The 25,316-nt window shown below is 42.1% G+C and overlaps 1 protein-coding gene across 1 annotated transcript in view; it reads left to right on the top strand.

The window, feature by feature from the left end:
- LOC138663871 (zinc finger protein 271-like) overlaps positions 1-25,033 on the top strand; it is a 48,814-nt gene extending 23,781 nt beyond the window's left edge. Inside the window, exon 11 of the mRNA XM_069750234.1 lies at positions 21,720-25,033. Within this exon, the coding sequence (XP_069606335.1) occupies positions 21,720-23,632 (1,913 nt within the window). The 3' untranslated portion in view covers positions 23,633-25,033. The remainder of the gene's footprint in view (positions 1-21,719) is intronic.
- Positions 25,034-25,316: the final 283 nt, after the last annotated feature.

The following is a 25,316-nucleotide window of genomic DNA, read 5'->3' as shown; positions in this document are numbered from 1 at the left end:
ATATGGTTTACGTTTATTAAAATTTGCAAGAACATTTTAATATTAATTTTCATGTTTTGCATGCCCTTTAAACACAGAGTCATACCAGAAAATAGTTCATAAATAACATTTACAATACTTTTGCTTTACGTTTACGTCACTTTTCAAATACACTTTCATTTTTTTTAGGATGTTAGATGATCTAAAAGTTTAGCAACAAGTTTCATTTGTTGAATTAAATTTAAATCTTATTGCCCTGTGACCGCAAGTGAACCTATATGGAAACAAGGAGTAAAGAAACACATGTGATACAAATCAAAATGCGTTAAATCTTAGATTCCTCAAATTACCTCAAACTTACTCTGGTGACAGCTTTACATTCCCCCTTGGCATTCTGACTTGCAGCCTAATTAGTCGCCTGGAATGATTTTTTTCTTCTATCTTGAAGGATTTCACTGAGGTCCTGAGCACTAGTTGACTGCTTTGCCTTCATTCTGAAGTCGAACTCATCCCAAACCATCTCAATTGGGTTGAGGTCCGGTGATTATGTAGGCTATGTCACGTGTCTGTTACTTCATGTCTGAGGATCATTTACATAGTAACATAGTTATTAAGGTTGAAGGAAGACTAGAAGTCCATCTAGTTCAACCCATAGCCTAACCTAACATGCCCTAACATGTTGATCCAGAGGAAGGCAAAAAAAAACCATGTGGCAAAGAGTAAGCTCCACACTTGGGAAAAAAATTCCTTCCCGACTCCACATACGGCAATCAAACTAGTTCCCTGAATCAACACCCTAACAAGGAATCTAGTATATATACCATGTAACATTATACTTTTCAAGAAAGGCATCCTGTCCCCCCTTAAATTTAAGTAATGAATCACTTATTACAACATCATACGGCAGAGAGTTCTATAGTCTCGCTGATCTTACAGTAAAGAATCCGCGTCTGTTAGGCTAGGTTCACATTGCGTTAGGGCAATCCGTTTAGCGCATACTCTAGCGGATTGCGCTAACGCAATGTCCCAAAAGGGATCGTGTTTGGCGATCCCGCTAGCGCAGATACCTGATCTGCGCTAGCGAGGAACGGACCTCGGACACTGCAAGCAGCCTCCGCGGTCCGTCCGAAACTAACGGGACATCGCTAGCGCATGCCAAAAATGGCATGTGCTAGCGATGCGCTAGAGATCCGTTAGCACATTGCTGTCAATGGGTGCGCTAACGGATCCGTTACATAGCGTTAATTGTGACAATTGCGCCATGTAACGGAGTCCGCTAGCGGACACCCATTAACGCAATGTGAACCTAGCCTTATTATGCTTAAACCTTCTTTCCTCCAGACGTAGAGCATGCCCCCTTGTCCCTGTCTCAGGTCTATGATTAAAAAGATCATCAGAAAGGTCTTTGTACTGTTCCCTCATATATTTATACATTAACATGAGATCATCCTTTAGCCTTCGTTTTTCCAAACTAAATAGCCCCAAGTGTAATAACCTATCTTGGTATTGCAGACCCCCCAGTCCTCTAATAACCTTGGTCGCTCGTCTCTGCACCCGCTCCAGTTCAGCTATGTCTTTCTTATACACCGGAGACCAGAACTGTACACGGTATTCTAAGTGTGGTCGAACTAGTGACTTGTATAGAGGTAAAATTATGTTCTCCTCATGAGCATCTATGCCTCTTTTAATGCATCCCATTATTTTATTTGCCTTTGCAGCAGCTGCCTGACACTGGCCACTAAATGTAAGTTTGTCATCCACCCATACTCCCAGGTCTTTTTCATTGACGGTTTTGCCCAGAGATTTAGAATTAAGCACATAGTTATACATCTTATTACTTCTACCCAAGTGAATGACCTTACATTTATCCCCATTAAAGCTCATTTGCCATTTATCAGCCCAAGCTTCTAGTTTACATAAATCATCCTATAATATAAAATTGTCCTCCTCTGTATTGATTACCCTGCAGAGTTTAGTGTCATCTGCAAATATTGAAATTCCACTCTGTATGCCCCCTACAAGATCATTAATACATATGTTAAAAGAAGAGGGCCCAATACTGACCCCTGTGGTACCCCACTGCTAACCGCGACCCAGTCCGAGTGTGCTCCATTAATAACCACCCTTTGTTTCCTATCCCTGAGCCAGCTCTTAACCCACTTACACATATTTTCCCCTACCCCTATTCTCATTTTATGTATCAATCTTTTGTGTGGCACCGTATCAAAAGCTTTTGACAAGTCCATATACACTACGTCCACTGGGTTCCCTTGGTCCAGTCCGGAACTAACCTCTCCATAGAAATTGATCAGATTAGTCTGACCGGAACGGTCCCTAGTAAACCCATGTTGGTATTGGGTCATGAGGTTATTCCTCTTCAGATACTCCAGCATAGCATCCCTAAGAATGCCCTCCAGGATTTTACCCACAGTAGAGGTTAAGCTTACTGGCCTATAATGTCCGAGTTCAGTTTTTGTCCCCTTTTTGAATATTGGCACCACATTTGCTATATGCCAGTCCTGTGGTACAGACCCTGTTATTTTGGACTCTTTAAAGATTAAAAATGATGGTCTATCAATGACTGTACTTAATTCCTGCAGTACTCGGGGGTGAAATTTATGAGAACTGTTATCTGAGGTGCTGTTAATTAGCATTTTTGAGACAGCATACCGTGATGAACTTATCCTCTGTAGCAGAGGTAATTCTTGGTCTTCCTTTAAACTCTATAAGCTGTGTGAGAGTACGTCAGGGTACACCCACAGCTTTAGAGTTTACGAAAGGAAGGACACCAGGATTGAACCCCTTGAATGTCCCCCTGTCCTAGGAGTGAGTGGGAAAATTGTGTGATGAATTTATCCTCTGTAGCAGAGGTAATTCTTGGTCTTCCTTTACTGTGAAGGTTGTCATGAAACAGTTTAACTCCTTTACCCCCGAGGGTGGTTTGCATGTTAATGACCAGGCCAATTTTAACAATTCTGACCACTGTCTCTTTATAAGGTAATAACTCTGGAACACTTCAGTGGATCTTGGTGAATTTGAGAATGTTTTATATTGTACTTCACGGTAGTGGTAACATTTCTTCGATATAACTTGTGTTTATTTGTGTAAAACACAGAAATTTTGCGAAAATTTGGAAAATTTAGCAATTTCCAATCTTTGAATTTTTAAAACAGAGAAATGTGTCACACAAAGTAGTTAATACATAACATTTCCCACATGTCTACTTTACATAAGCACAATTTTGGAAACAATTTTTTTTTGTTAGGAAATTCTAAGGGTTAAAAGTTGACCAGCGATTTCTCATTTTTGCAACAACATTTAGAAAACCATTTTTTTAGGGACCACCTCACATTTGAAGTCAGTTTGAGGGTTTTACATGGCAGAAAATAAACAAAAGTGACACCATTCTAAAAACTGCACCCCTCAAGCTGATCAAAACTACATTCAAGAAGATTATTAACCCTTCAGGTGTTTCACAGGAGCAGAAGCAACGTTCAAGGAAAAAATGAACATTTAACTTTTTAGTCACAAAAATTATCTTTTAGCACCAATTGTTTTATTTTCACAAGTTTAAAAGGAGAAAATGGACAGGTAAACTTGTTGTGCAACTTCTCCTGAGTATGCTGATACCCCATATGTGGGGGAAAACCACTGTTTGGGCACACGGCAAGGCTCGGAAGGGAAGGAGTGCCGTTTGACTTTTTCAAACCAAAATTGGCTGGAATTGAGATCGGACACCATGTCGCGTTTGGAAAGCCCCTGATGTGCCTAGACATTGGAAACCCCCCACAAGTGACCCCATTTTGGAAACAACACCCCTCAAGGTGTATCTAGGGGTACATTGAGCATTAAAACCACAGGTACTACACAGAATTTGATAACATTAGGTAGTATTATTGAAAATTTTCATTTTTTTCACGAAAATGTTGTTTTACCCCCAAATTTCTAATTTTCACAGGAATTTATCTAGATGTGTGGTAAGGACTTTAAACCCCCAAGTGTTTCACTAAAGTTTTTAAACCCCCAAGTGTTTCACTAAAGTTTTTAACGCCCAGGCGTGAAAATATAAAATCATATTTTTCCCACAAACATGATATTTTAGTCCCTAATTTTTTGTTTTCCCAAGGGTAACAGAAGAAATTGGACCCAAAACATTTTCCAATTTGTCCTGAGTATGCTTGTACCCCATACGTGGGTACACGTCGGTGCTCAGAAGGGAAGTAGTGATATTTTGGAATGCAGACTTTGATGGAATGGCCTGCTGACCTCATGATCCGTTTGCAGAGCCCCTGATATGCTTAAACAGTAGAAACCCCCCACAAATGACCGCATCGGACGATTCAGCAGCGTCATCCTCCTCTTCAGAAGAAGACGCTGCTCGGTTTTGCTTACCCCTAGAAAGAATAGACAAATTGGTAAAGGCGGTCAGAGGCACAATGGGTATAACGGAACCTAAGCCTCAGCTATCTAAAGAACAAATGATGTTCAGTGGATTAGAACAGAAAAAGCGCAGAGTCTTTCCTTTAAATGAGAAAATACAGGATCTTATTAATAGGGAGTGGAGAAAACCAGAGAGAAAATGCTCCTTACCACCTGCGCAAAAACGTCGGTACCCTTTTGATGACCCAGCAGTAGGTAGCTGGGAGAAGGCGCCAAAGCTGGATGCAGCAATTGCCAAGGTTGCAAAGCGATCTTCTCTCCCATTTGAGGATATGGGAACGCTTAAAGACCCCCTGGATAGGAAAGTGGACACCTTCCTAAAAAGAACCTGGGAAATGGCAGCTGGTAACTTCAACCTGCACGGCAAGGTCAATGATGGTCTGGCTGGACCAGTTAGAGACCCAATTAAAACAGGGGGCCTCTAGAGATTCCATACTCGCAGCATTACCTGTAATCCAGGAGGGGGCGGCTTTTTTATCGGACGCCTCAATTGACTCCGTAAAGTTGGCAGCTAGAGCAGCAGGACTTTCTAATGCTGCAAGGAGAGCCCTATGGCTTAAATGCTGGCCGGGGGATATGCAGGCAAAAGCAAAGCTCTGCGCTATGCCTTGTAAAGGCGAGTATTTATTTGGGCCTACCCTGGATGAACTCCTGGAGAAAGCAGGGGATGATAAGAAAAAGTTTCCCAACCTTTTCAATCCATACCGTCGTCCCTTCAACAAAAGAAGGTTCAATCGGGGAGGAAAGCGCACCTTCTCACCGGGGAGAGATCGTCCCAGATGGGAGGATAGGCGAAAACGAGGTACAGGTCTCATGCTTCGCCGTAACCCGACGGAAAATAAAAAACAAGACCAATGACTGGCAATTCCAGTGGGAGGGAGACTATTGCAATTCTCGGCAGAATGGTCGAAAATCACAAACAGCGTTTGGATAAAAGACACTGTTTCCCATGGTCTCAGGCTGGAATTTGTTCATATTCCACAGGACAAATTTAAGTTAACACCCTGGCGCTCATCTCCCACTGAACAATTCGCCCTAGAAGAGGAAGTGAGGACTCTTTGCTCCAAAAATGTTTTAGTAGAAGTGCCGTGTTCTCAGGCAGGGAAAGGGTTTTACTCTCCCCTGTTCCTAATCCAAAAGCCGGATAAGTCTTATAGGACCATTATAAACCTTAAAGGTCTCAATAAGTTTTTGGTGAAACATACTTTCAAAATGGAGTCCATCAATTCGACAATAAAGATGCTTTTCAACAACTGTTTCATGGTAGTAGTGGATTTGAAAGATGCCTACTATCATGTACCCATTCATGCTGATTTCCAACGATACCTGAGGGTAGCGATACTAATGGGGGGTAGGATTCAACATTTTCAATTCAGGGCGCTCCCCTTTGGGATTACCTCGGCACCTAGAGTATTCACTAAAATAATTGCGGAAGTCATGGCACATTTAAGAGAGTCAAATGTCCTTATAATCCCCTACTTAGATGATTTCCTCATTGTAGGTAACTCGGTAGATCATTGTCTGTCACAATGGGAGGTTGCTAAAACCAAACTAGAACGCTTGGGTTGGATCATAAACTTTGAGAAATCTAAATTACAGCCCCTAAATGTTCAAAAATTTCTGGGATTAATGTTGAATTCAGTGACACAGCAGTGTCTCCTCCCTATAGAGAAAATAGACCAAATTCAGAATTATGTATTAAAAGCAATCAATACACCTTCCATGATACTTAGGCAAGCAATGTCCCTACTTGGGTCACTCACATCTTGCATTCCAGCAGTGAAGTGGGCTCAGTTCCACACCAGGTTCCTACAAAGAGAAGTCTTGTTCCATGACAGAGCCTTAGGAGGCGCGTTGAATGGGAAATTAACGTTGGGGCCAATAACATTGAATTCCCTTAGGTGGTGGTTAGATAAACGGAATTTATCAGCAGGGGTTCCCTGGATGGTAGATGTCACCCAGGTGATAACCACAGATGCCAGCTCTTCGGGGTGAGGAGCCTATATGGGGGACATGGTGGTCCAGGGACAGTGGGAACCCTTCACAACATTCTCATCCAACCAAAGAGAGTTGTTGGCGGTTGAATTGGCTGTTAAAAAAATCCTCGTATATCTGCAGGGCCAGCACGTCAGAATTCTGTCGGACAACAGAGTGGCAGTCGCTTACATAAACCGGCAAGGGGGAAGTCGTTCCGAAACTTTAATGCAGATCACGGATCGGTTGTTCCAGGTGGCAGAGCTCAATTTTCTATCTTTGACAGCTCTTCACATCAAAGGAAAAGAAAATGTGGCAGCAGATTTCCTCAGCCGAAATGTGTTAAAACAGGGAGAGTGGTCTCTCATCGAGGACATTTTCAATCTTATCGTCCGCAGATGGGGTCAACCAGTGGTGGATCTATTCGCCACCAGAAAAAACAGAAAAGTAAAACTTTTTTGCTCCCTAAATCCCAGGGAGAATCCCTTGGCGGTGGACGCGTTTCTGATAAAATGGGATTTTCCACTGGCCTATGCTTTCCCACCACTGAACCGGATACCTCTAGTGGTGAGGAAAATCAGGGAGGATCGAGCGAAAGTCATCCTTATCGACCCCTTTTGGCCCAGAAGAACCTGGTTTGCCTGGCTCAAGACAATGTCCGTAGCGGTCCTCTGGGTACTGCCAGAGATCCCGAACTTGCTTTCTCAGGGACCGATCTCCCATCCACAAGTGGCGGCGCTCCATTTAACGGCGTGGAGTTTGAACGGTCACTATTAGTGGGGAAAGGCTTCTCTCCAAACTTAGTAGAGACACTCCTAAAGAGTAGAAAGCAAATAACTACGAGAATCTACTCTAGGACTTGGAGAAAGTTCTTGACTTGTTCAAAGTTTAATATCCAAGACGGGGTGCCAATACAACAAATCCTAGAGTTCCTACAGAAGGGGTTCGAGTTAAAACTCTCTCCTAGTACCCTTAGAGTACAGGTCTCAGCTTTAGGTGCCCTGTTTTCCTGTAATATAGCTAATAACTACTGGATAGCAAGGTTTATGAAGGCAGTTAGTAGATCTACACCAGTGCATAAAGACAGAACAGTTCCATGGGATTTAAATTTAGTTCTGTCCTCTCTAACTAAACCCCCCTTTGAACCTCTGCAGGAGGCCTCGATCAAAATGTTGACACTTAAGACAGCCTTCCTGATTGCCATAACCTCAGCTCGCAGGATAGGGGATATACAGGCGCTTTCCAGAGCTCCTCCATACACTGAAATCTTGTCAGACAGAGTAGTCCTTAGACCAGACCCAGCATATCTACCAAAGGTGGCGACACGTTTGCATACATCACAGGAGATAGTTTTGCCGTCCTTTATTCCTAATCCCTCTTTTCCTAAAGAGCAGGAGCTTCATACGTTAGACGTCAGGAGATCTCTTCTTCAGTATATTTCAGCTACTGATAATTGGAAGAAAGATGGGGCACTGCTTCTTTCCTTCCAAGGTCCAAGGAAAGGGTTTAGAGTATCAAAATATTCACTGGCTAAATGGATTAGGGAAACTATCTCTCTAGCTTATACAGCAGGTGGGGGGCCAGCTCCGCAGAATCTAAAGGCACATTCCACCCGGGCCATGGCGTCATCCTGGGCGGAAAGATCTGGAGTGTCAGTGGAGCAGATATGTAAGGCGGCCACATGGTCATCCCCTTCCACTTTCTTTAAACACTATCGGTTCGATTTGGGGTCCTCCTCTGATCTCTCCTTCGGGTTAAGGAGAATGTAAACTATAGTCCCTCCCTAAGGTAGCTTACATCTCTGTAAATCTCTCGTGTGCTGTCATGGGAGTCCGAATAAAGCATTAAGCTACTTACTGGTAGCGGCATTTTTCGGAGGCCCATGACAGCACCCTTAGTTCCCTCCCTATTCACGTGGGGGTAGCACTTCCTGATATGTATATAGCGTAATATGTAAATCTCACGTATGGTGTCTTGTTACAATAATGGGTTATTTTGTTTCAAAATGTATATAATGTATATTTGTGTACCACTAACCGCAGTAGTCCTCTCAGGCTCTGAAATACAACTGATGCATGGGGAGAGGTGCCGCCCTTTTGTATCTGTAGGTTTGCTGTCATGAGCCTCCGAAAAATGCCGCTACCAGTAAGTAGCTTAATGCTTTTCGGGGGCGAAGTCCATATGGGGTCCGTAATTGGGTATGCTGGTTCATCTTCTGGAATGGTGGGCACTGCTTCCTCCTCTGTCCTGAAACGACTGCATGGCGGTTCAGCAGGACCTGAGGAGGAAGAAGAGGATGACAAATCTGAGAAATAAAGAAATGTAGGATCCTCTCCCTCACTATCAATGTCGGAGGCAAGGAAAGCATATGCCTCCTCCACTGAATAGCATTGTTGGGACAAACGGGATGAGCGGGACAACATTTTTTTAATGAATATGGTGATTGTGTCAGTATTTTATTTTTAATTGATTGTGTGTGTGGGGGGGTAGGGCTTGGTGTAAACTTTTGTCTGAAAAGAAAAAGCTGAAAGAAAAACAGCACAACCAGGGAGAAAAAAATGTCTGTGAAAAGAAAAGTGTAAAACAGCAGGCACGAGCTCTGATGAGTGAACTGCGTCACTAATCAAAGCTCAGCGTCTGCTGGATGTGCGCATGGAGGTGGCACAAAGGAGGGGTGAAAAAGAAAAGTGAGCATGAGTGTTGATCGGTGAACTGCATCACCAATCAACGCTTGGCGGCTGCTAAATGTGCGCACGGAGGTGGCATAAAGGGGGGTGGAGGGGGTAAAAAGAGGGGGAAAGGGAGGGGGGATTGGGATGGATGAAGAGAGACCGGGCAGGGATCAAAGCACTTACAGTTGTAGTCTCTCATCTGTCTTGTCTTCTTTCTTCAGCAGTGATTGTGGTGTCACAGGCTTCTGTGGTACCACAAGTCTCAGCACAGCAGGAGATCCTGTAGCGTGGTGACAGCACTGCAGGAATCTTCAACTATTGTGAGGACCTGCAGTGCGGTCATACCACTGCTGTGACCTGTCATTGATGTGATCGACGTCTTCAATCAGAATTGGCCCTGGTGACGCTGGTGTTGCTAGGCACCGGCCTAGGATCAGAGCAAACAGCTCTGACTCTAGGCAGGTCACAGCACGGTCACACCGCTGCTGTGCCCTGTGATTGGCGTGATCGATGTAATCGTCGATCACGCCAATCAGCAGCTCCAGGCCATGCCTGGCCTTTGCTAGGCACCGGCCTAGGATCGTTTGTTTTTTTTTTTTGTTTGTTTTTTTTTACTCAAATAAATTTTTATTGAGAATAACAAGGCAATTAACATATTTCATTTACATTTTCAATACAGAGTATTTTCCACCCCTCCCCCTTCAAACAACCCCCTTCGGTCCCAAAGCCCCCCTCACCCACCCCACAAAGCAGCTCATCTTGTTAATTACTACCATCATTAAAACAATAGAGTATCTAATCCCTCAACCACTCGTATAAGCCACACTGCACATTACTATCCCATAGCAATCCATGGAGACCACATTTTATTGAACGTTTCAGTTTTCCCTTTCTTCTTATAAATCCCTTTTTCTAGTGTCAGGCCCTGTTTTACGTACTGGAGGAATTCTCCTCTTGACGGCGGCTCTTCCCTAATCCAGTTTCTAGCTATCACCTTCCTAGCCATGTACAACAATCTAGCTATAGCTATCTTTAGGTGTTTATCCACCCCAATCTCATCCACGCATCCCAACAAACAGACAACTGGGTCCCTTGGCACCTTACATCCATACGCACCTTCCATATGACTTAAAACTACCACCCAGAAGGCAGCCAACCTCGGACATGTCCACATCATATGGAAAATGTCTGCATCCGTAGACCTACACCTCGGACATTCAGAGTCATTACGCAATCCTGCCTTATATAGCACCATCGGAGACCTATAAACTCTGTGTATCACATAAAGCTGTGACAGTCTATACGGTTCACTCAGCGACAGTCTTGGGATCCATTCCAACACCGACTCCCAAGTCTCGTTATCCATTGGGCCCAGATCTCTTTCCCATTTAGCTCTCGCCATTATTGGAAACCCCGATAGGAAAGTGTGCAACAGATCTCTATACAGAGTGGATATGACTCCTCCAGTCGTCCCGTCATTATACACATACTCCAATACTATATCCCTTTGAATCCTAATACCTCCGTTCCTACTCTGAGCTCCAAAGGCATGCCTCATCCGCAAATACTGATACTCCCCTGCAGTCCCAAGGCCAAATTCCGCCTGCAATTGGGAAAATGATTTCAGTTCACCTTGTTCAATTATTTGGTACACATACTGAATCCCTTTGCCCAACCATTCTATCAATACCCCTAATGCCTCAAATTCTTTCATATTGTTATTATGCCATAACGGCGAGTATCTAGTCAAGTCCGTGATCCCACGTACGTGCCTCAATCTACTCCACAGCTTGCGTATCAACAGCAAAGTCGGGTATAGCTTCCCCAAACTCTCCAAAGATCCATCCTCCAAACATTGTACCACTGGCCTTCTTTTTGTCACCACTTCCATCAACCGCTGTACCGCTCCAGATGACCCTTCATGCGCCCAGCCCCTTAGATGCTGACTCTGGGCTGCAAGGAAGTACAATTCAGGGTTAGGCAATGCCAGACCCCCATCATCCTTGGGTCGCTGAAGTGTCTCCAGTTTGATACGTGGATGCTGCCTCCCCCAAATCAAATTCCTAAACAGAGAGTTGATCTGTCTAAATTTCCCACGTGGTATCCAGACCGGTGCATTGTGGAGAATATACAGTATTTTCGGCATCAGAATCATTTTGATAAGATTCACCCTACCTACCACAGACAAATGCAACTTAAGCCATGCATCCGCTTTTGCCTTGAGGGCACCCAAGATTGGAGTCAGATTCTCATGTATATAGTCAGTGACCGGCATAGATACCCATATTCCCAGGTACTTAAATTTACTCGTCACCCCCAGTCGCCCATCCTCCAATGGTTCCCCATCCACATCGTCCACCTTAAACAAGATAGACTTACTCCAGTTTATCCTAAGCCCCGACACTGATCCAAATCGTTCAATAATCCCAATGGCTCCCTCCAAAGATGCAACTGGATCAGCCAGAAACAACAAAATGTCGTCTGCATACAACGCCACCCTTTCTTCAATCATCCCATATTTAAATCCCGTCATCTCATCAGACCGTCGAAGCTTAGCAGCCAGCGGCTCCACTGCTAGAGCAAACAAAAGGGGGGAAAGCGGACACCCCTGCCTCGTCCCTCTAGCCAATTGTATGGTCCGTGACAACTCTCCATTTACCCTAACCCTAGCCATCGGCATCGAGTACATTAATTGAATCCAGGATATGAACTGCGGTCCAAACCCCATTCTTCGCAACACCTGCCAGAGATACCCCCACTCCACACTATCGAACGCCTTGTGAGCGTCTAAAGATGCAATAACTCTCTGGCCACAGTTATCAGCTCTGAGTTGCAAGTTCACATACAGTCTTCGCAAGTTGATCGCAGTTGACCTATCAGGCATAAAGCCAGTTTGATCTGAGTGTACCAGGCCAGAAATAACACTTGTCAACCTCATCGCCAACACCTTAGCCAGGAGTTTAACGTCAATAGTAAGTAAAGAAATTGGTCGGTATGAGTCCGGCTGTGTCAGGTCTTTCCCCTCCTTTGGAATCACCACTATTGTGGCCTCCCGCATAGAAGCCGGCAGCCTTCCGCCAATCCTAGCCTCCTCCAAGACCACCTTCAATTTAGGGATCAACACTTCCCCCAAGTTTTTATAAATTTCAGCAGGAAATCTGTCTACGCCAGGCGCCTTCCCATTAGCCATCGACTGCAATGCCCGTCCCAGTTCCTCCTCCGTAATGGGAGCCTCCAAATCCTCCCTATCCCTGTCACTCAGCCTCGGGAGCTCCAACTCCTCAAGGAACGCCACCGTGTCCTCCATTGACCCATCTACCCGAGAGGAGTATAAGTCTGCGTAAAAATCTGCAAAAGTCTCCAAAATCTCTGAAGTCTCCGAAACAGCAACAACACTCCCAGACACCAGAGAGTGAACAAATGAGGTATTTCTCTGGGCAGATGCCACCAGCGACAGCAAATGACCCACTGATTCACCCTCTTGATAATAGGCCAGATTCATGAATTCCCTCTTCCTTTCAGCCTTACTCAGCAAGACCGCCTCTAGCTGGTTTTGAGCTGCTTTCAACCTCCTCCCAGCCTCCAAAGTACCCATTATTACCATCTCATCCTCAGCCATCCTCAGCCCATCTATCGCCAACCTCTCTACCTCTCTCCATTTCCGCTTACACCTGCTAATATCCCTAAACAACAGCCCTCTCAAGTACGCTTTCATGGCTTCCCACACAGTAAGCACATCTACACTTCCCTCATTTATCTCAAAAAATTCCACTAATTCCTTCTTAATCGTCTCCAAATCTATACTGTGTAGCCAATTAGGGTGAATTTTCCACTCCCTTCTGCTCCCGTTCCGTGTCCCCACTGGTCTAAATTCCACTTCAACTGGACTATGGTCTGAGAGAGCCCTAGGTAAATATCTCACATCCCCCACCATCGTATCTAATAATCGGTTACCCAGTGCCAGATCAATCCTAGACAGTGTACCATGAGCTGGTGAGTAGCATGAATACGCCCTTTTCCCGATATGCCAGGATCGTTTGTTTTACAACACTGATCCTAGCCAGGTCACCGGCAGGGAAAAGCGCGGTCACACCGTGGCTTTTCCCGGCGATTGGCGCGATCGATGTGATCATCAATCGCGCCAATCAGAGCAGTTTTCGGTGATGTCTCGTGTTGCCAGGCACCAGCCTAGGATCGGGTACATCAGTACTCAATCCTAGGCTGGGACATCACTGTTTCAGGGAATCTGATTGCCTGAAACAATGAGAGAGGATGCGATTGGCTGTTCAGAATTGAACAGGCAATCCCAGCAATCGTGAGTGCGGGTCGGCGACGACATCCCCAGGATGACAGCACCATCTACCCACGGGTAAGATGGTGCCGGAATTTTAATGAAATCACAGCGACTTGTGTCGCATTAAATAAATGACGTAATATTCCGTCCATGGTCAAACAGGCCCAGGTCCCATGGATGGAATATTACTTCGGATGTCAGAAAGGGGTTTATCATGATTATTGATGGGTTTCATAACTGCACTTCAGGATACCTTTAAGGTTCTAGCAATTTTATGGATTAACAAATCTTCATATCTTAAAGTAACCATGGACTGTTGTTTTTCTTTATTTAGTTTGGTGGTTCTTGCCATATTCTGCCTTAGAACAGTTGTGGAATAGGACTAAACACTGTATGGCACTGTGTACCATTACTGCCTCTGTAAAACACACTTAATTAACGATTACAAACACTTTATGAAAGCCATTTACTCCACAAATAAACTTCTGAAAAGTCATACCATTTCATTGGAAGCCAGACTTCCTAATTAACATGCTTGAGAGATTGCCAAGGAGAGGAATACAGCTGTTTTGAGAGAAAAAGAGGAGTAACTGCACAAATCTATCGTTTTACAAATATTTTGTTTTATTTCATACATGCTAACTTCAGTCTGATTCTACAATGCTCACATCCCCAAAAGAACAATGAAAACCTTTGCATGAAGAGGTGTCCAAACTTTTGACTTCTACTTTAAATTTTAGAAACTTAGGGTACCGTCACATTAGGCGACGCTGCAGCGATATAGACAATGATGCCGATCGCTGCAGCGTCGCTGTGTGGTCGCTGGAGAGCTGTCACACAGACAGCTCTCCAGCGACCAACGATGCCGAGGTCCCCGAGTAACCAGGGTAAACATTGGGTTACTAAGCGCAGGGCCGCGCTTAGTAACCCGATGTTTACCCTGCTTACCTAAAAAAAAAAAAACACTACATACTTACATTCCGGTGTCTGTCGCGTCCCTCGCAGTCAGCTTCCCGCACTGACTTTGAGCGCCGGCCGGCCGTAAAGCAGAGCACAGCGGTGACGTCACCGCTGTGCTTTACGGCCGGTGCTCACAGTCAGTGCGGGAAGCTGACTGCGAGGGACGCGACAGACACCGGAATGTAAGTATGTAGTGTTTTTTTTTTTAGGTAACCAGGGTAAATATCGGGTTACTAAGCGCGGCCCTGCGCTTAGTAACCCGATGTTTACCCTGGTTACAAGTGAAGACATCGCTGAATCGGCATCACACACGCTGATTCAGCGATGTCAGCGGGTGATCCAGTGACGAAATAAAGTTCTGGCCTTCTAGCTCCGACCAGCGATCTCACAGCAGGATCCTGATCGCTGCTGCATGTCAAACACAACAAGATCGCTATCCAGGAATCTGCAACGTCACGGATCGCTATCGTTATCGTTCTAAAGTCGCTCAGTGTGAAGGTACCTTTACACTCTTCATACTAACAAAAACTGTAATCAGGATGTTTGTTAACCTTTTATGGTATATGGACATAATGTCTTTACCAGGCAAGAAGCAACCGGATCATTCTTCTTGCGGCTTCTGCTTTGAAGCTGCTCCTCACTTGTTTGTATAGTGCAAGTAAAAAAAAAAATGTTTGCGACCAAAGACATTGTAAAGAACAACCAAAAAGAGACTGCAAAAGAAACTTCAGGAAAACAGCAGCAATTTTGTTTCAGAAACTGTCTTTGGCTTGAAAAATAAGAAGAGAAAAAAAACCATAAAGTTACCGTAGTGGAAATTATACCACTCAGTAAATTACCATATATACTCAAGTATAAGCCGACCCGAGTATAAGCCGAGACCCCTAATTTTGCCACAAAAACTGGGAAAACTTAATGACTCGAGTATAAGCCTAGGGTGGAAAATGCAGCAGCTACTGGTAAATTTCAAAAATTAAAAATAGATACCAATAAAAGTAAAATTAAATAAGACATCAGTAGGTTACGTGTTTTTGAATATCCATATTGAATCAGGAGCGCCATATAATGCTCCAGTTTATGATGGGCCCCATAAGATGCTCCATATTAAAATATACCCCATATAATGCTGCACAAATGTTGATTATGATCCCATAAGATGCTCCATACAGACATTTGCCCCATACAATACTGCACAAATGTTGATTATGGCCCCATAAGATGTTCCATACAGACATTTGCCCCATATAACGCTCCACAAATGCTGATTATGGCCCAATAAGATGCTCCATAGAGATATTGCCCCATATAATGCTGCACATGGCCCCGTAAGATGCTCCATACAGATATTTGCCTCATATAATGCTGTACATAGCCCCATACAGATATTTGCCCCATATAATGCTGCACATGGCCCCATACAGATATTTGCCCCATATAATCCTGCACATGGCCCCATAAAATGCTCCATACAGACATTTTCCCCAAATGCTGTTGCTGCGATTAAAAAAAAAAATGACATACTCCCCTCTCAGGCCCCCGACACTTGCTATATTCACCGGTCCGCATTTCACCAACGGCCGCCGCTGTGTCTTCCCCATCCTCTGCACTGACTGTTCAGACAGAGGACGGCGTGCAAACTAATCGCGTCACCGCGCCCTCTGACCTTAGCATCACTGCAGAGGATGGGGTAGCCGCGGCCGTCGGTGGAACGGGGAACAGGTGAATATCACGCACTGCTTTATACTCACCTGCTCCTGGTGCGGTCCCTGGTTCTACGGCGCCGGCAGCTTCTTTCTGTAGTGAGCGGTCACATGGTACCGCTCATTACAGTAATGAATATGCAGCTCCACCCCTATGGGAGTGGAGTCGGGTCCATATTCATTACTATAACGAGCGGTACCATGTAACCGCTCACTACAGGAAGAAGCTGCTGGCACCCGGAGAACCAGGGACGTGCAGGGATCGTGCCAGGAGCTGGTGAGTATTATTGTGAGTGAGTATTATGCCGCTCCCCCTCCCCTGCCGACCCCTGGGTATGACTCGAGTATAAGGCGAGAGCGGCAATTTCAGCCTAAAAAATGGGGAGGGTGCAGCTGTGTTGAAGGAGAAAATGGCTAGAAGGTTGGAGGAGTGTTTAAACTAGGGATTGGGGGGGAAGATAGTGCAGATAGAGACCTGGGCACAAATAAGGAAGATGGGGGTGGCGGTGGCATGGGGGGTGGGGTTAGAACAGTTAATAATTTAAGAAAGAATAGAGGTACAGAGAGGAACATCAAGTGCATGTATACTAATGCCAGAAGCCTTGCCAACAAAATGGACGAATTAGAACTAATGTTGTTGGAGCATAATTATGACATGGTGGGGATATCTGAAATGTGGCTGGATGAGAGCCATGACTGGGCTGTTAACTTGCAGGGCTATAGCCTGTTCAGAAATGACCGAATGGATAGGCGACGGGGAGGGGTGTGTATATGTAAAATCATCCTTAAAACCCATCCGGCGTGATGATATTGGTGAATCTAATGAAAATGTAGAATCCCTGTGGGTGGAGATAAGGGGAGGGGGAAAAAATAATAAATTACTGATAGGGGTTTGTTATAAATCTCCAAAAATAATAGAAGCAATGGAAAATATCCTCGTAAAGCAAATAGATGAAGCTGCGACTCAAGGAGAAGTCATTATTATGGGGGACTTCAACTACCCTGAAATAGATTGGAGAGCAGAAAACTGCAGTACCAGCAAAGGTAATCGGTTTTTGACAACTATGAGAGACAACTACCTTTCACAACTGGTTCAGGACCCAACAAGAAGGGGGGCACTGCTAGACCTAATATTAACCAACAGGCCAGACCGCATATCAAATATAAGGGTTGGGGGTCACTTGGGGAATAGTGATCACAAAATAATAAGTTTTCATGAATCCTTTAATAAGATGTGTAGTAGAGGGGTTACAAGGACACTAAACTTCAGGAGGGCAAATTTCCAATGGATGAGAGAGAATCTTGGTGCAATTAACTGGGACGATATCCTGAGACATAAAAATACACAAAGAAAATGGGAGACATTTACTAGCATCCTGGATAGGACCTGTGCACAGTATATACTGTATGGGAATAAACATACTAGGTATAGGAGGAAACCAATATGGCTAAATAGAGCTGTAAGGGGTGCAATAAGTGACAAAAAGAAAGCATTTAGAGAATTAAAGGAAGTAGGTAGTGATGAGGCATTAAATACAAAAAATTAAATAAATTCTGTAAAAAGCAAATCAAGGCAGCAAAGATTGACACAGAGAGACTCATTACCAGGGAGAGTAAAAATAATCCCAAAATATTCTTCAACTACATAAATAGTAAGAAACTAAAAAATGATAGTGTTGGCCCCCTTAAAAATAGTCTGGGTGAAATGTTGTAAAGGATGAGGAAAAAGCTAATATGCTAAACGACTTTTTTTCATCAGTATTTACACAAGAAAATCCCATGGCAGACAAAATGACTAGTGATAGAAATTCCCCATTAAATGTTACCTGCTTAACCCAGCAGGAAGTGCGGCGGCGTCTAAAAATCACTAAAATTGACAAATCTCCGGGCCCGGAAGGTATACACCCCCGAGTACTGCAGGAACTAAGTACAGTCATTGATAGACCATTATTTTTAATCTTTAAAGACTCCATAATAACAGCGTCTGTACCACAGGACTGGCGTATAGCAAATGTGGTGCCAATATTCAAAAAGGGGACAAAAACTGAACTCAGTAATTATAGGCCAGTAAGATTAACCTCTACTGTGGGTAAAATCCTGGAGGGCATTCTAAGGGATGCTATACTGGAGTATCTGAAGAGGAATAACCTCATGACCCAGTATCAGCACGGGTTTACTAGGGACCGTTCATATCAGACTAATCTGATCAGCTTCTATGAAGAGGTAGGTTCCGGACTGGACCAAGGGAACCCAGTGGACGTAGTGTATATGGACTTTTCAAAAGCTTTTGATACGGTGCCACACAAAAGGTTGATACATAAAATGAGAATAATGGGGATAGGGGAAAATATGTGTAAGTGAGTTAAGAGCTGGCTCAGGTATAGGAAACAAAGGGTGATTATTGGAGCACACTCGGACTGGGTCGCGGTTAGCAGTGGGGTACCACAGGGGTCAGTATTGGGCCCTCTTCTTTTTAACATATTTATTAATGACCTTGTAGGGGGCATTCAGAGGAGAATTTCAATATTTGCAGATGACACTTAACTCTGCAGGGTAATCAATACAGAGGAGGACAATTTTATATTACAGGATGATTGAAAAATTGAGCTTTAATGGGGATAAATGTAGGGTCATGCACTTGGGTAGAATTAATAAGATGTATATCTATGCACTTAATTCTAAAACTCTGGGCAAAACCGTCAATGAAAAAGACCTGGGTGGATGACAAACTCATGTTCAGTGGCCAGTGTCAGGCAGCTGCTACAAAGGCAAATAAAATAATGGGATGCATTAACCCCTTTACCCCCAAGGGTGGTTTGCACATTAATGACCAGGCCAATTTTTACAATTCTGACCACTGTCACTTTATGACGTTATAACTCTGGAACGCTTCAACGGATCCCAGTGATTCTGACATTGTTTTCTCGTGACATATTGAACTTCATGATAGTGGTAAAATTTATTTGATATTACTTGCGTTTATTTGTGAAAAAAAAACGGAAATTTGGTGAAAATTTTGAAAATTTCGCAATTTTCCAACTTTGAATTTTTATGCAATTAAATCACAGAGATATGTCACACAAAATACTTAATAAGTAACATTTCCCACATGTCTACTTTACATCAGCACAATTTTGGAATCAACATTTTTTTTTGTTAGGGAGTAATAAGGGTTAAAACTTGACCAGCAATTTCTCATTTTTATAACACCATTTTTTTTTAGGGACCACATCTCATTTGAAGTCATTTTGAGGGGTCTATATGATAGAAAATACCCAAGTGTGACACCATTCTAAAAACTGCACCCCTCAAGGTGCTCAAAACCACATTCAAGAAGTTTATTAACCCTTCAGGTGTTTCACAGGAATTTTTGGAATGTTTAAATAAAAATGAACATTTAACTTTTTTTTCACAAAAAATTTACTTCAGCTCCAATTTGTTTTATTTTACCAAGGGTAACAGGAGAAAATGGACCCCCAAAGTTGTTGTACAATTTGTCCTGAGTACGCTGATACCCCATTTGTGGGGGTAAACCACTGTTTGGGCGCATGGGAGAGCTTGGAAGGGAAGGAGCGCCGTTTGACTTTTCAATGCAAAATTGACAGGAATTGAGATGGGACGCCATGTTGCGTTTGGAGAGCCACTGATGTGCCTAAACATTGAAACCCCCCACAAGTGACACCATTTTGGAAAGTAGACCCCCTAAGGAACTTATCTAGAGGTGTGGTGAGCACTTTGACCAACCAAGTGCTTCACAGAAGTTTATAATGCAGAGCCGTAAAAATAAAAATGTTCCCACAAGAATTATTTTTTAGCCCCCAGTTTTGTATTTTTCCAAAGGTAACAGGAGAAATTGGTCCCTAAATATTGTTGTCCAATTTGTCCTGAGTACTTTGATACCCGATTTGTGGGGGGGAACCACCGTTTGAGCACATGGCAGAGCTTGGAAGGGAAGGAGCATCATTTGGAATGCAGACTTAGATGGAATGGTCTGCAGGTGTCACATTGCGTTTGCAGAGCCCCTAATGTACCTAAACAGTAGAAACCCCCCACAAGTGACCCCATATTGGAAACTAGACCCCCCAAGGAACTTATCTAGCGGTGTTGTGAGAACTTTGTACCCCCAAGTTTTTCACTTCAGTTTATAACGCAGAGCCGTGAAAATAAAAAATATTTTTTTTCCCACAAAAATTATATTTTAGCCCCCAGTTTTGTATTTTCCCAAGGGTAACAGGGGAAATTGGACCCCAAAAGTTGTTGTCCAATTTGTCCTGAGTATGCTGATACCCCATATGTTGGGGTAAACCCCTGTTTGGGCACACGGGAGAGCTCAGAAGGGTAAGGAGCACTGTTTTACTTTTTCAACGCAGAATTGGCTGGCATTGAGATCGGACGCCATGTCCCGGTTGGAGAGCCCCTGATGTGCCTAAACAGTGGAAACCCCCCAATTATAATTGAAACACTAATCCAAACACACCCCTAACCCTAATCCCAATAATCCCAACGGTAACCCTAACCACACCTCTAACCCAGACACACCCCTAACCCTAATCCCAACCCTATTCCCAACCGTAAATGTAATCCAAACCCTAACCCTAACTTTAGCCCCAACCCTAACTGTAGCCCCAACCCTAGCCCTAAAACTAGCCCTAAACCTAGCCCTAACGCTAGCCCTAACCCTAGCCCTAACCCTAATGGGAAAATGGAAATAAATACATTTTTGTAATTTTTTAATTTTTCCCTAACTAAGGGGGTGATGAAGGGGGGTTTGATTTACTTTTATAGCGGGTTTTTTAGCGGATTTTTATTATTGGTAGCCGTTACACACTGAAAGACGCTTTTTAGTGCAAAAAATATTTAAAAGTATAATGTTAGAGGTTATATATACTAGATTCCTTAATAGGGCGTTGATCCAGGGAACTAGTCTGATTGCCGTATGTGGAGTCGGGAAGGAATTTTTTTCCCCAATGTGGAGCTTACTCTTTGCCACATGGTTTTTTTTGCCTTCCTCTGGATCAACATGTTAGGGCATGTTAGGTTAGGCTATGGGTTGAACTAGATCGACTTAAAGTCTTCCTTCAACCTTAATAACTATGAGTATATATGGTAATCTTATAGGTGCAGTGACTCCTTAGAGTCCGAAAAATTAAAATGCAGTGGATGTTGCAGATTGAAAGTTGCAAATATGCCATTTTATTGCCCAAAACATTGTGACCTGCTTGTGCTTCTGGGGAAACTCATATTGCAAATTAAATGTGTTCTTACTGTTACAGCAATGTCAAATATGTCTCTAACTGTGATTTACACTGCAAGGCACAGGAGGGGAAGGATATGTGGGTTTTGCTGGATTGGCTTATAGAAGCCATGTTGCTTTTTAAGAGCCTTGGAGCTTCTATTAAGGTAGAAACCCTCTATTTTTTGATTGACTAATGCTGGACCTAATAGGGGTCTTGTATTTTTGTGGCTGGATTAGTAGAAGATTTTATTTATTTTGAGCTGCACCATATTTTTGGTGACTTATTTTTCCAATATTTGTTAGGCAGAATGAATAAAGAGTTGTTTATCCTGTCTTATTGGTCCTTGCTCTACAAGTCTATTCTTTCTACACAACTTGCAATTTCTATGGATATTTTATATGAAAGTTTTGCAAAAATATGTATTTGTAGAATATTAAAAAATAATTGCTTTTACTTTTGGCAGATGACTGTACCAGGAGATCAGAGGGACATCAGACATTTTCAATTTTGAAATCAAATACCATTGATATCACACAGGATATAGTTAAAGTGTATGCCACAATGCCAGATATATCATCATCCCTTCACAGTAAAGAGCCATCATCTGATCCTTTTAAACGGGTCCTATCTTCTGATTCACCACATACTATTAAGAAAAATAAACATCCCAAAAGGAAAGCTAAAAAAGGAAATAAGCCATATTCCTGTTCAGAGTGTGGGAAATACTTTAACAATAAATCAGGTCTTGATAGACATAAGAGAACTCACACAGGAGAGAAGCCATATTCATGTTCAGAATGTGGAAACTGTTTTAACCACAAATCAAATCTTGTTACACACCTGAGAACTCACACAGGGCAAAAGCCACATTCATGTTCAGAATGTGGAAAATATTTTATCCAGAGATCGCATCTTAAAAGACATGAAATAATTCATACAAGGACAAGGGAGAAGCCTTTTTCATGTTCAGAATGTGGAAATTGTTTTAAAAATAAATTAAATCTTGATAAACATCAGAGATCTCACATAGGGGAGAAGCCATTTTCATGTTCAGAGTGTGATAAATGTTTTTTTGGTAAATCAAGTCTTGCTAGACACCAGAGAATTCACACAAAGAAGAACCCTTTTTCATGTTCAGAATGTAGTAAATGTTTTAATCAGAAATCACATCTTAAAAGACACCAGAAAATTCACAGAGGGGAGAAGTTACATTCATGTTCAGAGTGTGAAAAATGTTTTATTAAATCAAGTTTTGTTAAACACCAGAGAATGCACACAGGTGCAAAGCCATATTCATGTCCAGAATATGAGAAAAGGTTTACAATGTTTTCAAATCTTCGTAAACACCAGAAACTTCACACAGGGGAGGTGCCTTATTCATGTTCAGAATGTGGGAAATGTTTTACAGATAAAACACATCTTGTTGCACATCAGAGAACTCACACAGGGGTGAAACGTTTTTCTTCTTCAAAACGTGAGAAAAGTCTTATAGATAAACCCCATCTTGTTTTACAGAAGAGAATTCACACAAGGGAGAAGCCATTTTCATGTTCAGAGTGCAATACATTTTTTGCTGATAGATTGAGTCATTTAAAACATCAACAGAGTCACATAGGGGAGAAGTCTTATTCATGCTCAGAATGTGATAAATGTTTTGAAAAGAAATCGCAACTTGATAAACATCATCAAACTCACACAGGAGAGAAGCCTTTTTCTTGTTCAGAATGTGGGAAATGTTTTGCAAATAAATATAATCTTGCTTCACATCATAGAACTCACACAAGTGAGAAGCCATATTCATGTCCAGAATGTGATCAAATGTTTACAATGTTTTCAAATCTTTGTAAACACCAGAAACTTCACACAGGGGAGATGCCTTATTCATGTTCAGAATGTGGGAAATGTTTTGCAGATAAAACACATCTTGTTACACATCAGAGAACTCACACAGGGGTTAAACCTTTTTCTTGTTCAGAATGTGAAAAAAGTTTTATAGATAAACCACATCTTGTTTCACATCAGAGAACTCACACAGGGGAGAAGCCATTTTCATGTTCAGAGTGTAATAAATGTTTTGCTGATAGATCGAGTCGTTTAAAACACCAAAAAATTCACATAGGGGAGAAGCCTTATTCATGTTCAGAATGTGAGAAATGTTTTGCAAAGAAATCACAACTTGATAAACATCATAAAACTCACACAGGGGAGAAGCCATTTTCCTGTTCAGAATGTGGTAAATGTTTTGCAAATAAATATCATCTTGCTTCACATCATAGATCTCACACAGGGGAGAAGTTGTATTCATGTACAGAATGTAGTAAATCTTTTAGTCACAAATGGCGTCTTCTTGAACATGAAAAAGCTCACACAGAGTAAAATCCATTATTATCCCTAGAAAGTGAGAAATATTTTAATTGAACATCATGTTTTGTTGACCATCAAAAAAGCCTTATACAAAGAGAAACCATATGTTATTGGCAAATCGTACAAGAAAACATATTACATCTAGACATAAGTAGATGAGAGAAAGAAAGCAATTTACAACTTACGTTTGAATTTAAAATGTATGCAGTTACTAATAGACATCTGCTATTCAAAACTCAAAAAATGCAATATTCCATTAAATATTCATATTATTACATATTTATATGCATATAAATACAAAAGACATGCAACCTAACCCTTCCTTTTCACACCTCCTCCCAAAAAAACCCAATCACGGCCATTTACCATTCATTACAATTTCTTTCAATCTATAATCTATGTGTCTGAACTAACTTTTCACTTTTTTATATTGCAATAATAATAAACTGTTAAAATAATAATATGCAGTTTAAAGCACAATATATGATAGCCGTCCCTCAATTTAATCTTATATTTAGGACACTAAGGGTCCTTTTTCTTATTTTTAACCAAACCTCCGGTGTCAAATGCATTCTATGTATAATGAAATAAAGAACAATAGCAAAATTCTATATCCTGCGTTTTTAGGCAGCAAAGGTACCTGCCAAGTAATCTAGATTATTGTTCTTCATTTATTGGCAATGCTTATTTCTTCCACTTACTATTTTCTCGAGTAGACGTTAACCCATCCTGTTCCCCCATTATGCCATTATAAATCTTTCCTCTAGGCTGAATATGAACTCCAATTCTTCCATCAGCCTTATACTTCCATTCTCCAACAACTATTTTATTTAAATTCATTATTCTAAAATTCATACTCTGTCAAGAAAAATATGTTCTGAAAAGTACTGTTCTCCCATATTGAAGTGAAATCTAGTATTACTTGTACTCACTGCTTTTCAGATTCTATCAAATCATATGAAAGTTTCAGTGTTGGGTTTCAGAAATGGGATTTATCCCAAGTCTTTCTGTTCCCAAAATTCAAGCCCAGAAGTGACAAGTCATAAAACTATAGGAGTCACCCATTTCATCCAAACCTGCTGATTCTTAAGTTTCCAAGCTCTTAGTTGCCTAGTTGTGAAATAAATAAGTTGCCAAACCTCCCTATTTTGTAGACTTTTAGAGATGAAGCTCCTTCAGCCTCGACTCTTCACCTCTCCAAACAAGGTCCTTGTACAAATTCTGCATATATTTAAATACTTTATTTTGTATCCAATTTGTGCTATACCAAGAAGAACTTTTTTTTTCAATAAGATTTCATTACACTTTTTTTCAATTAGCTTTCCCCCCCCCCCAAAAAAAAAAAAAAAAAAAAGCCACGATCCGTGTGCTTTGTCCCAATCTGGAATGGTGGGTTAAGATTATCTATACAGATATACAGTGGGGCAAAAAAGTATTTAGTCAGTCAGCAATAGTGCAAGTTCCACCACTTAAAAAGATGAGAGGCGTCTGTAATTTACATCATAGGTAGACCTCAACTATGGGAGACAAACTGAGAAAAAAAATCCAGAAAATCACATTGTCTGTTTTTTTTATCATTTTATTTGCATATTATGGTGGAAAATAAGTATTTGGTCAGAAACAAAATTTAATCTCAATACTTTGTAATATATCCTTTGTTGGCAATGACAGAGGTCAAACGTTTTCTGTAAGTCTT

The sequence above is a fragment of the Ranitomeya imitator genome, chromosome 2, assembly GCF_032444005.1.
Source record: "Ranitomeya imitator isolate aRanImi1 chromosome 2, aRanImi1.pri, whole genome shotgun sequence".
NCBI classification, from domain to species: Eukaryota; Metazoa; Chordata; class Amphibia; order Anura; family Dendrobatidae; genus Ranitomeya; species Ranitomeya imitator.
Note: the sequence above shows the minus strand (reverse complement) of the source record. Positions and strands in the feature narration are given on the sequence as shown.